A 13,042-nucleotide genomic window follows, 5' to 3' on the forward strand; every position below is an offset into this window, starting at 1 on the left:
AATCTTTTCACGCGTTTCATTTCCTGCTTAAAAATTCAGACCAATAAAACTGATTAGAAAAGATTTCTCCACTATTTCTCTTCGAGTCAGAAAAAAGACAGCGCCCAAATACAACTCAAATTCCATGATTTGCCAAAAAAACTCCGTTCGCTCCGCTCCAATTTTGTTCAATACTGAAACCACTCCTCGTTTTTTACCCGTTTGTGCCTTCGAAATTCTTTCTACTGAAAACGGTTCAATAAGACACTTCTCCAATACTTCTCTTCAAGTAAAAAAGGGACGGGTATAATGACCAGCTTAAAAGATGAGTGTGGCTACTGAAAAGAGCAGGGCACCAATACAATCCAAATTCTTTGGATTGTAAAAAAGAGCGCCTAAATAAAGGCCTTTGAGAGGCTGACGGCTGCTGTTAGAAACTAATTGCTGCAACCGCTAAGTCAGGGCCATTAAAAACTAAAACGGTAGTCAGCCTTTGTAGTTTTTAATGGCCCTGACATAGCAGTTGCAGCAATTAGTTTTAAATTTGATTTTTTTTGTTTCTAAAATTGTAAATTTTGACAATCGAAAGGTCAGGTACCTATAGGCTTACGAAATTTGAAATTGTGCAACTCTATTTTATTTAATATTTCAGTACTTGTCAATCTGTGTTATCATTCGCTTTCTGTTGAAGAAAGAATGACATTTGTCATTTGAAGTGACTTAACCTACCATTTGGTGTATAGCAAAAGGATTGTTATTCTGACTGCCGGCACTGTTGATACTGGCGTTGAACTGATGATTGGAAGATGCACCGGAAGGTCTGAAGGGTCTCAGAAGAGGAGAGCTAGACTTGCTCTTCTGTGATTTGGGACTGCTGTTGTTACTGCACTCTAGACTGTGGCTAGTGCTGAATCCATCCGCAAAGGCAAAGTCTGAAACGAATAGTAGGCATAAACATCAGTAGTAAAGTAAATACTGTCTCAAGAGAGGGGGGGGGGGTTATCCTACGATACTTAAACATGGGATAATAGGGGGTTATCCTAGACGGAAAGGGATTAACTTTCATTCTTTACCAGATGTGACTATTTCCAAGGCGGCAAACTTGTTTTCGGTCAAACAGCCAACTTTGTTCTAAATTTCGTTCCGATAAGAGCTGCAAGTGAACAATTTATTGAAACGTATTTTAGCACTCATAAACACAAAATTTACACGGTTAGGAATTCAAAAGGCGCAATTTACGTAGTTAAGTACAATAAGTTTATTGTCTGCGTGCAACTTTAAATGCTGGTTCTTCTTCATAATCGCTACTACTACTTTCACTGCACTCATTAGCTTCATAATTAATGAATGGGTTAGGGGAGGAAGAGCTGGAGCTGGTGGTAGCATCGAAATCTACGATATCATCGCTATCAATATCGTCCTCGTTAATAATACTTGTCATTGCAAATCCCGGGTCAGGTGTTTCCCATTCTTCCGGGCTTTCACTTATTGTTGTATCCGGTACAACAAAACTATTATTATGGTCCCAGTTTGGACTCGAATCTAGGAGAAGGTGAGCATAATTTTCTACATTTTCGTAGTCCCACTCTACTTCATCGCTATCCCAAGAAAAATCTTCGACTCGGCAATGAACAATTTTATAGTGGCCGAATGGTAGTGTTTTAATTCCCTCGTTCAAAATGTGGCGTTTATTATCAAAAGCAGAGAGACATATTTTATTCGTTGAAACCGTTTGTAGAACATGCTTTTCCGGAACAATCCTTGTGTTTTCAGCGCGCAGTGTACTACCAGTCACAAGTGTATTATTGTAGTTTGCATGTCGAAGCAAATTTTGGGCTGCTCTTGTTATTCCTTTGGCGGACATTTTTCGGTTACCTATGAACAGAAAAAAGCAGTCAAATTATGACAATCATACAAGGTTAGTTGGTACTTTGTTAGTTTTTTCTTGAATCATTAAACGTAAAATACTCACTAGTGGAAGTAATGCTGTACAGCTTTGGCTTCAGGCATATGAACTCTTTTATATAATCCCCAGCAAATTCGTATTTGAATTTTAAGACGACGCGCTTATTTTCTTCGCTGTAGAGTTCGTGATCTTCTGGGTAATTTGAGAAGTCGAATTGATCAAGAACATTGCTCTCCTTCAGTTCACGGTAGAGATCTTCACAATTGATCCGGTATAGCAAGCTATCAGTATCACTATAAAGTAATCGACAGTCAAATGAAGATCGCATTGTTCCATAGTGAAACTGATACATGTAGTATTTCGCTAGATCAAGTATTGTGGCCCCTACTATAGTTGGTGTATCCCAATAGATCTTTTTTGGGCGGGAGGAGAGAGCTGCCATGTTCTCGCCAAACACTTTGAATTTTTCAAACTCAAACTTGCTTACTATGGTTAGGGTTCGTCTTGCGTCTCTCGTAAGCTCGATTTTCATCCGTCGACGTTTCGATTCGCAGTTTTTCCATAAACGGCGTTGTTCATTAGTTTATAGAAACTCTCCTCAAATTTATTCGAAGCCGCTTGTCTCTTCTCACTGTTCAGGGTTATATAGGGTGTTAACCAATTGTTTTGAGTAAACTGTAGCACACGATGCATTTTCCTCACGACTAATCCCAAGTTAACAAACAGTTTCAAGTGCTTGTAATGCAGCACATAATGGTCTTTGTCGAAGAAAGTCTGCAACAGTTTTGGAACTTTTGAGGGGGGTAAGTTATGACTCTCTCGCAAATTCACTTGGTAGTCACTGAGCCAGTCATCCTCAACAATATTTTTCGATGGTGCGAGGGGGAAGTCCTGATGGTAATCGTGTAGACTTGCTGGATAATGCAAGTCGACTTCCACGAAGTAACCGACAGGGTTATCATCAGGACAGTTTAGTATCTCAGCCAGTGTAATATCAGAGTTAAGCGTAAAATCTGACTGAGGGAGTTTTTCATTTTGCATGACGCCACCGTATAGGTTATTGGCGTCCACGCAGAAGCCAAATGTCGAGGGTTGTGAAGAGTCGTAATCTGGTAAATATTTATTATTTGCTGTAAACTTTCTCATCTCGTAGACTGAACATACTCCCCCACGTACTGCTCCTTCTATCATATCGAGGTGCTCGCGTTCTGTAAGCAATTCGACCTCCGCCTTGCATATTCTCAAGGATGCTTCCTTAGCCATATTTGGCAGTGTGTAAAAGTGCATGCAATCGAGTTTGTAGGTGGAGAAACTGAGCTCTCTGTGGAATTCACAAACGCATGCGAGAAGAGCGCAATCGGTTTTCAGGTATGCATCGTGGTAGTCTTGTAGAGTTTGGCAATTCAGAGTGTTCCACATCGTCTTGGCGTGGTTCAAGTTTTCTTGAGTTATTGGTGCTGCGTTTCCTTCTAAAGTGTTACGCCATTCATTAAGAGGCGGTAAGGATTTTTCGCTGAACTTTTCTCGACCGCTAACATATGAATAGGGGTAATATCCTTTTTGTTGCAGGAGCTTCAATTCTGTTGAGGATAGGTTAGGAAAGACAGAAGCAAGTATTCCAAAACGATCTCTTGGTAAAATGTCAACCAACTTTTCGAGAGACGAATTCATCATTTTGAATGAATCAATGAACCTCAGATTTTCATACTTTTTGATCACTTTTCCATCATCTAGGGTTATGGTCTCCACAAGTACTCCAAAATTCATGGAAATGTATTTTTCATCAGTAGATGGAATTACACTTACAGTGGTCGTTGGCTCACAAGATTGGAGGGCTAAACAAATGTGATGAAGGTCATAATTTTGTATATTATGACCCACCACAGGGGTAAAGTTGACGTTCCTTGTTGACGTGCTCGATTGCATTTTTCATGAGCCCAGCCAAGAAATTGTCCGCTGTAGTGACAGTGATCCAGATCAATTGATGATTGTTCATCATTATCGTCAAAGGCTTCGTTACATATCCAACATTCGCTAGCTGCACTTTTCGGATACTGGCTACGGTCACCTCTGAAGAAAGGAAAAGCTCGTTTGCGCTTGTATATATCCTTGGCTAGTGTGTGTAACATGTTTACAAATTTAGTAATGCAATCTTCAGAGCTGTCCACGTGGAAGAAGATGGGTTTTGTTGAGTAGTGATCAATTACCGCAAGTGAAAACCCACAGGGCTCGTGTTTTTCAATAACTCTGGTGTATGAGTTGTTCCCGTGGGGCGTGCATCCTGCTACTGGATACAAGAAGGATTCGAAGTCAAAGTAAATGACTAATGGAACAAACCAGGTAGCGGCCAAGTTTTTGAATTTATAAATTTTTTCCCAGAGCTGGTAATCGAACAACAGCCGGCGCATTTTCACAGCAGGTTTCCATATGTGCGGTAAGCTTTGCAAGGCCTTCTTCACACAACCAGAAACAATTCCGGCAAATATGAAACGCAAAGCGAAATTTGGTATTTCGGAGTTGACAAACTACCTTAACCAAGTTGGTAATCAACACATTATGGTAACAGTCTGCTTCGTATAAAAGCAAAAGATCCATTGTGAAGTTTGAGACAAACTTTGACACTCTGAGTGGAAATAAGTCTCTACCATCATAACCAAAAACGTTGATTCGAACTTCATTTAGATTTTCGAACTGATTGATGTCTTCTAGCCCCATGGGCATATCGAAGTGTCCAGTTGGTTGATGAAGGTTGGCTTGCTTGTACGTTTCGGGTGAAGTTTTGTCTGTGTTGTAGTTCCTTCCTGGTCGATCTAAGCTAATATTGTTATGCATATGATATGCAGCAATATAGCAGTAAAGGAAGCAATTTGCGTCCTCATGGTTACGAATATTAAGTAAACCGCGGCAATTTTGTAACTTTGATGGTAACGCAATGTAAGACGAGCCAGTTATAGGTCGGTAACGGGCAAAGTTCACAATTATTTTGATAACTTTCTCAAGCACCCAACCACTACCATTAGAGGCAAATGTCGTAAGCACTATCATCATCTTCTCGACCATAGTCCAGAAGGTCTCACTGCTAAGTCCCTGACTATACACCGGTGTCATGAGCGAATTTGCATAAATTTCAATAAGCTCATCTTCCTGATCTTCGTTTTGACTCGGCTTTCGGAGTAGAAGATGAGCACTAAATTGAACTTTTTGTGATCCTTGTGAGAGTTTTTGTTCTATAAGCGAATCGATTTGTGGTTTATGCTGGAGCATGAACTGAGCAAGGTCTGTGTTGGCTTGGGTTGGTGATGGCGGCAGATGGTAGCTCTGAAGGGTACCATTAAAGGCAGTTTCGGCCGGCGCTTGAGTTGGTTGGAATTGATCGCCAAAGACAGGTAAAGAATTCAAAGAACTCATATGCTGAGCAAATAATCTGGTGTCGTTAAAGCCCATATAGCAGGACCGACAACAATTTGTAAATTTTTGATGACAAGTCCTCATGTGTTGTTCCAGTTCAGAGAGTTTTCTACAAGTGAATGTACAAATACAACAGGTAAAGACTGGTAAACCTACTTCGTCGGGATGTTAGCAATGCTCATGGCGAGATTGATTTCCTCTGTTTGCAAAAGTTGCCGAACAAAATTTGCAATTGAAAACCATAGTTGAAAAATTCAAGATTCAAAAGTTAACAGAGATAATGACAACTTTCGTAAACATGTAACTCAACTTCAAATGGCGAATTTATTTCTATTCCACACGAGGTTCATATAAGACGCGCGCAATTCAAACTTTCAAAATTTTCGAATTTGATTGGATAATAAGAGCGCGTCCCCGCTTTAGTCAACTACTATGAACATATCAAGTTGCGTTGAACGTAAAGTAGCGCTTGACTTTACGTTTCTCACTGAACAACACTGACATGATAAAACTTGTTTGTTATTTTCGAATTATTAGTACAATATATAAAAAGATTTTTTTAAAACCAGGGGTAGTTCTTTTTAGTTATTAGTTATATGTGATATAAGAAAGCATATCAATTGCAATTTTTTGATTTGCTAACTTTTAGGTTTAGTCAAAGTAAACTTTTATGAATTTTCAATGATCTTTCAATCAAATATTTTAATCTTTTTTCTTCATTTTCATAGATAATATGCTCCAATGACATAAGGGTAGAGGAAACATTTGTGTTTGAATCCGTTAGATGTAATATTACACTCCAGTAGCCTACATAAAAAGAAAGTTTTGATTTGATTTCCATAGAATTTTTGAATAATATTGCAAAAACATCGCTTTTTTATACACTTTGTTAAATTTTAAGTACAAGGGATGCTTTGGACGGTTATCATGCACAGTTTTATTACTGTCACGGTGTTTGAACAGCTAAAAAATCTACTAAAAGCAAATGAAATGTTCAATTTTTTTCGCTTAATGTTGCAAAAAAAAGCGATTTTTGTATTTTTTTTACTGTAGATGCCGATGGGTGCGTCTGACGATGTTGGTCATCATAACCAAAAATGCTCCCCGGGCACTAAAACGCAGGAACCGACAAGAAAAAATCCCTCATCTTTATCAGGAAAAAAGTTAGATTTTCTGTCAATCATGATCAATCAATGTCATCACATGACAGCCAATGACAAGCCCCCTGTTGCAAGCATTTTTCGATGACAGCTGTTATGAGATGATTTTGTCTCCAGCCCCCAAAAAATCGGTTTTTTAGAAAAAACCTGGTGTATCATTATTATTTCGGGTACTTCAATTGCTAATTAATGCCAGATGTTAATGAGACGTTAATGTCCAGATGTTTTGAAAATCGGTGAAGGAGCCGTTTTTCGACCCTGACCCTTATGACCAAAAGTGACAAGCATGTACCACTGATTACGAAGCCGTTTAAAAAAATGGGATTTTTTTTTCGTTAATTACTAATTAGACTAATTAGTTGCTAATTAGCTGTTAATTAATGGTTAATTATCTCTTGAAGGATTGAGTTTATTTTGACGAGCGTTATGAGCTTTTTTGTAGTACAGTGTCTGATAGTGTCAACCCAATAGTCAGTTTCATCCCAACTATCTGTTGGAGCCGACTTTTTTGGGGTCAAAGGTCACCATGAAAAACAAAAAAAAATTTTTTTTCGTTTTTTTTCAACTTTTTTAGAAGAAATGTGGTCAATTTTTTTATTCATATCGGTAGCCCACAAAAAACAGTTGGTGATGGCGTTCAGGTTTTGAGTTTTCGTTCCGTCGAAAAAAATTTATTAAGCAAAGAAACCGGAAAAATCTCATTTTTATTAAAAAAATCCTTTCTTTTTTTCCTCCTTTTTGCTGAAAAAATGATGTTTTACTGGTTTAACTAACACCTGAAGGTATACCCAACAGGAGCGCTGATATTATATCAGCATACGAAGAACGATTTGCTAAATGAAGTTTTTGTTTGATAAGGACTTTATGCATTTTTTGAAGCTTTTGTTCAAACCTAATTTTACATTTCAATAGCTTTCTCAACAAATTTTCTCTCAACCATTCAGAAGCTTGTTTGCTTCCTGCTATATATTCGAACACGTTTGAACTTGTCCATTTTGGAATTTTTCTCCCAACTTTGTCTCACTAAACAGTACTGTTTTTGTGAACATGTTTGAACATGTCCATTTTTGTAAAATTCTGATTCTAAAGTCTGCTAGCTATGTAAAAACATTAAAAGAAGAGTGTCAATTAGCGAGCTATTCACAAAAGATAGTAACACAACACACCAAAGTGCAAAGGAAAAACAATTCAATATTAAATAAGCTGTTAGAGGTCAAAAAAGTCCATTAGAGAGTCTTCCTGTTTTCGTTTTTTTGGTGCTGCGCACACTACTGGAGTTTCTGAGCAATTGGGTGTCTTGACATCGGCTGAATTTGGGGTTGTGGTGTCTGAAAGTTTGAACCAGATAAAATGTTGACATCAAACTGACTTGCAAAATTGTCAGAGATCTTGTTCTTCCTCTGGAAATCCTCAAAGAGTGACGGACTTGGGGTTGGAGTAAAAGTTGGGCTTGGATCCACAGCAGGAGTTGTTGGAACACTGACTGAAACACTCGGTGGCTGACTGTCCGGTGAGGATGGTGATGATTTGACACCCCACATATCACCCAAATTTTCGTAGGCTTGATATGTACCGAGTTGATTCTCGAATAAGGGCACACAATCGCAGTCGTATCTGTACAAGATACGTCTCACTTCCTCCGGCAAAGTTTCTTCAGTCGAATGCATTTGTGGTATAGTTTTTGGTGGTAAGTGTCCTCCAGAAGTAATGACACTGGATTCAGCCGGCTCCGTTTTTTCCGGTAGGGCAGCAATAGCGTTAATAAATAGCTTCGGTATCAAACAAGGCTGGTATGTGTACCACAAATCGTTTTTTCTTTTCTGTTGTATCAGTACGACAAAATTTTCAACCACGGTTTGGTAAACAAGAGTTCTCTCAAAAGAGATAGCAGACTCCGAAAGAATTTTCACGGAGATTGTTTTCAAGTTCAAGTTCGATTTAATAGTTAACTGTTAAGTAAGAGCAAAAGAAAGAAATGAACACAAGTACAAAATTCTTTCCCACCATGTGTTTCGCAAGGTTCGCCTTATCTAAGACCAAAGAAATGATTGGAGCATAATCACACCTAGTTGCCTAATATATTGTATATAGCATGTGGTTAGCCACACTGTTGTTCCTTTACAGAGGAATTTGGGGTCACATCTGTTTGGTATTGGTTTTATGTAAATTGTGTGTGGTCTCTGCACTATACTATCTAGGGTCACATCTGTTCTAAATCAACTTGTATGTAAAATACATGGGTGCCTACACTATTAATGGTTAACTATCTCCCACACAGAAGTGTGGGTTGTGGTGATAAATTTATTGCTTTCTATACAAAACACATGTACTTGTTATCTTTGTTCGCAAGTAGGTTCTGCATGTGTTTCGCAAGGTTCGTCTTTTCTAAGACCAAACAAATGATTGGAGCATGGACACACCTAGTTGAATAATATATTGTATATAGCATGTGGCTAGCCGCACTTTGGTTCCTTTACAGAGGAATTTGGGGTCACATCTGTTTTGTATTGGTTTTATGTAAATTGTGTGTGGTCTCTACACTATACTATCTAGGGTCACATCTGTTCTAAATCAACTTGTAATTTATATGGGTCCCTACACTATTAATGTTTAACTCTCTCCCACACAGAAGTGTGGAGTTGTGTTGATAAATTTATTGTTTTATATACAAAACACATGTACTTGTTGTCTTTGTTCGCAAGTAGGTTCTGGTAGTTTATAGAGGTATGGTTTTAATTAACTACTATCTAAGGTCACATACGTATAAAAGTCTAAAATGAACAGTCTCAAGTACGCCGTGGGGCGTACTTGAGATTGTATTTACCAATCACTTGGATTTAACTAAAAATATGACGACACTGGTTTGATCCCAACTTGCCGCGCCTCTTAACTTCGTAGTTATTTACATTAAGAGCAAGTGATAAAACAAGTTGCCTACCATGCCTTTTACTTCCACAAAAGACACACAGTTTGGAGATTGCTATTTCGACATTTCCCAAACAGAAAAGCGTTTGGTCAGGGCAACTTTAAAAACGTACGAGAGAACCGGAACATATGTGTTTCTAAAGTTGTTCAAGAAAGCGGCCGAGGATTATGAGTTTGAACAGAGAATTTCTCTGACTCTAGAAGAGTTTGGAAATTTAGTCAAAAAAGCAGAAAAAACGTGAAGCTGCCGCAACGCAAGATTCAAAACCACCCCCAGCAATAAAGCAGAAATTTGATCAGTGTAGTAGAGATGGTGGAAGCAATGTTTGAGCGATCTCCCAACTATTTCAAACAATTTCAAAAGCAGTTCAAGTTTTTAATTGCTGATGAAAAGCCAAACTTAACAGCTTCGAATAACTATGCTGTGTGTCCTCATTTTGAGTCTGAATTTTGTCAGTTACCAACTAACCATTTTCACGTTCTGATTGAGAGTGCAATCGATGTTGAGACCATGAAGCCAATCAAAATTTTTGCAGTTCCCTGTCTCTTCACTACCTTCAGACACTTATTTTCAACCTCAACGAGTCTGGAATTAAAAGGAGATACATTTTCAAAATTACAGCTTGCCGTTGACTTTAATAACAAATCTGGAGAGAAAATGGATACAGCAAATGTACGCAAGCGACTTCCACCCTTGGCAACAGCGGCAACCAAACTATCAAAATCTACAGCGGTCACTAGCGGAATCTCAAAAACATTGGCGAGATCTACATCAATTGTACCACAGAAAACAATTCACATTTTTGTATGTTCTACAATTTCTTCGAAAACTCAAACTGATCAATTTAGTAGTGAAACTTTAAAAAGAGTGGAATCAATTTTGAGTGGTCCTCATTCTGGTGCTTTTTGTCAGATTATGGATATATTTATGAGTGGTTTTGGAAAACTAAACATTGATTCTGATTTACTATTTGTTCGTCTTGTATATGAAGAAAAAATTCAGTTTTAAAAAATTTATTTCACAATATTAGTTTTGTTAGAGCATCATGTGAAGAGCAAAGCGAATCAATTGAAAATCACTACAATTTACAATTTGTCTATCATCAAATATTAAATGAGCAATAAAAATACAAAAGAGTCCACACAATTCTGAGTTTTGACCTTGAATTAGTTGGTTTTCAAGTAATTGGTGAAACTGTACATTATTTTTTGCAAGTCGTTGATAAATATTCTTGTAAGAAGACAAGGATCGTCCAAGGGGATCAGCAAACAGAAGATGGTCGTTCTTTTTACAAATGAGGAGCCAGTGCGTGCCAGGACTTTGAGATTTTGACGCATTTACTATTAAAAAAGTATTTGATTTCAATTTTGAAGGAAAATTGTCTGCTGCAAATACACCTCGAAATTTATGCTTTAGTTTTTGACATCTCTGAATTAAACCATTATTATCATCTTCGTCCATCATCAGTTTGTTAGAATATGATGTTTTGACACTCGTCGCGCAGTATCAACAAAAACTGTACTAGCTTTTTCTCCAATAATAAAAAATTCAATGTTGGTCGGTAACGCTGCTGAAAACTTCAACTCGATAGATATGGAGCAGTTTGTTAGCTCCGGGTGTATAAAATCATGAGAAGCTTGTTGGGTGCTAGTCAGATCAAATACCATTATAAAATGGTTGGGATAGTCTGACAGACTTATTCCGTGTCCATTGTCAATATAGGCTAAATCCGATATTGTATTAAAATAAAGGCGTTTGTTATCAGTTGTAGATATTGGGCTATCAGCCACTGGTAACCCGTTGCGATAAATATATATCTGTTCCAAGTCAAATTTTTGAAAATGAAAAGGATTTTGCATATTGTTGCCCAAAAAAGCTTCGTTCGTATTGAGACAAATTGCTAGTCTTCGGATTGGCTCTCGTGCAAAAATGTCCTCTTGCTTCCAACTATGCAGACCAGTTGAAGCCAAAAACGTCTTTGTCAAAGTTTCAAAGTAGGGATAGGCAGCAGGGCTAGTAAGCAAGGTTTTTTCAATGGCAGACACGACCTCGTCATTCAATTTCATCTTGCGAACGTACAAATTAGCTTCAACAATTTTCACCTTGTAATGTTTTGCAGCATCATCCGAAATGATAACAAAATCATCAACAGATCTTCTGAATGCAATACGAAGAGTTACACCACTGAGAAGATGTTTATCACATGTGAAAAAGTCTACCGCTACTTTACCATAAAAAGTGCATTCTGCTGACTCTCTGACCGAGTTTTTTCTTCGAGCAATTTCACCTGCTTTTATTGCAGATGGATCTTCTTCGCAAGAATAGCCTTGACATGCCAACCAAGTGTTCTTTGCGTCTTTGTTATGTGAGAACTCAGTTTCTATAAAACTCTTGTGTGCGTAATTTCCATTTGCGTTAGAGATTTTTAACCCGTTGGCTGACACTGTGCAGTCAGAGAAAAGTGAATGTAGCACATTATTGCAAAAGTATGGAGCATCGGTTTTAGCAGTGTCAGCAGTAGCTGCCCCGTCATATTTGAGATCAGCTCCCGAAGACTGAACAATTTTGCATTTGACTTCCAAAAAATTTTTTGTAAATCAATAAAGTTGTTACGGTCACCAGTTAACTCGAACTCTAACATGGGTCCATCAGGACTATAAACAGGTCCCAATTTTTGACAAAAACTTCCATCGAAAGTCACCAAGAGCGCCAGCTTCTCAAACAGATCCAAAGAGCTATGGGTTGCTTCGTTTGGTAACAGGTTAGCGATCATATTTAACTTGAGAAAAGAAATCAGACCGACTTCTTTTTGGAACTTTTTGTTTTGAAATGACCAACTTTTGTTTGGTTAATCTTTTTCTTGGTGATTTTTTTGAGCGACTCCTAATCGTTTGTCTTTCTTGCCGAAATCTTGCTCCCCCTGTTTGTTTTTTAACAGTGTTGCTTATTGTATTTTTGAGTGCTTGTTTGAGTGATTTTTTACTGCTGACAACGTCTAGCAGCTCTGGAACACTTTGCTTAAAGTTCTTTTCCAATACGTTTTGCAGTAGGAAGAATGAAACGTCGAGCTAGGGGCAAAGCGACCCGCCCAATTCCCGCAGCTAATGCACCAAAACCACTGCCTCTTTGCCGGTAGTGGCCAGAGAAATGTGGTAAGGATGTTGCTTGGTTAGCGTAATAAGAGTCCATGCTAATTGGAAAATTTTTTGAACTGAAGGGTTAAAATGACTTTACCGGTTCCCGAAAAGGGAACCAATTCTCCCGTTTCTGTGCGAAGCTCAATCGATATTGATTGTATGGTGTTTGATAAGAGTTTTTTGTAATCTAAATTGGAAAAAACAATTCGATGAGTTGGTTCAAGCTCGCAGACACTACCGTTTTTCAGACGTTGTTTTGAATCAATGACTCGAAGCAAGGGGGCTTTTGTATCACCGACGTACTGGTACTCAATAATGTTCGTATATATAAAAATTAAGTGCTTTCCCGAGCAAAGATCAACGGGAAATTCTCCATAGTATGCTGCCGTTTCATCACTCTTCATTAGTCTGTTTGATGTTGCGCTTTTCATTTTGTACCCTATGTGTACTCCACTGCCATCTGGAATGCCCGAAAAACCAATAATGCTGGGAATTTCTTTACTGGGAAAAGTAATTCCTTCATTTT

General features: G+C 38.1%; 2 protein-coding genes across 4 annotated transcripts in view; one reads left to right on the top strand and one right to left on the bottom strand.

Annotated features, from left to right (window-relative positions):
* LOC142347951 (von Willebrand factor A domain-containing protein 3A-like) overlaps positions 1-13,042 on the top strand; it is a 708,547-nt gene that overhangs the window by 360,920 nt on the left and 334,585 nt on the right. The gene's annotated exons all lie outside the window — the stretch shown is intronic.
* LOC142348809 (protein kinase C-like) overlaps positions 1-13,042 on the bottom strand; it is a 158,771-nt gene that overhangs the window by 47,595 nt on the left and 98,134 nt on the right. For all 3 annotated transcript variants that reach the window (XM_075400329.1, XM_075400328.1, XM_075400330.1), the window contains one exon: positions 709-911. In XM_075400329.1, coding sequence (XP_075256444.1) covers positions 709-911 — 203 coding nt within the window. The remainder of the gene's footprint in view (positions 1-708; positions 912-13,042) is intronic.

Source organism: Convolutriloba macropyga, chromosome 10, assembly GCF_964194025.1.
Source record: "Convolutriloba macropyga chromosome 10, txConMacr16.3, whole genome shotgun sequence".
Lineage (NCBI taxonomy): Eukaryota > Metazoa > Xenacoelomorpha > Acoela > Convolutidae > Convolutriloba > Convolutriloba macropyga.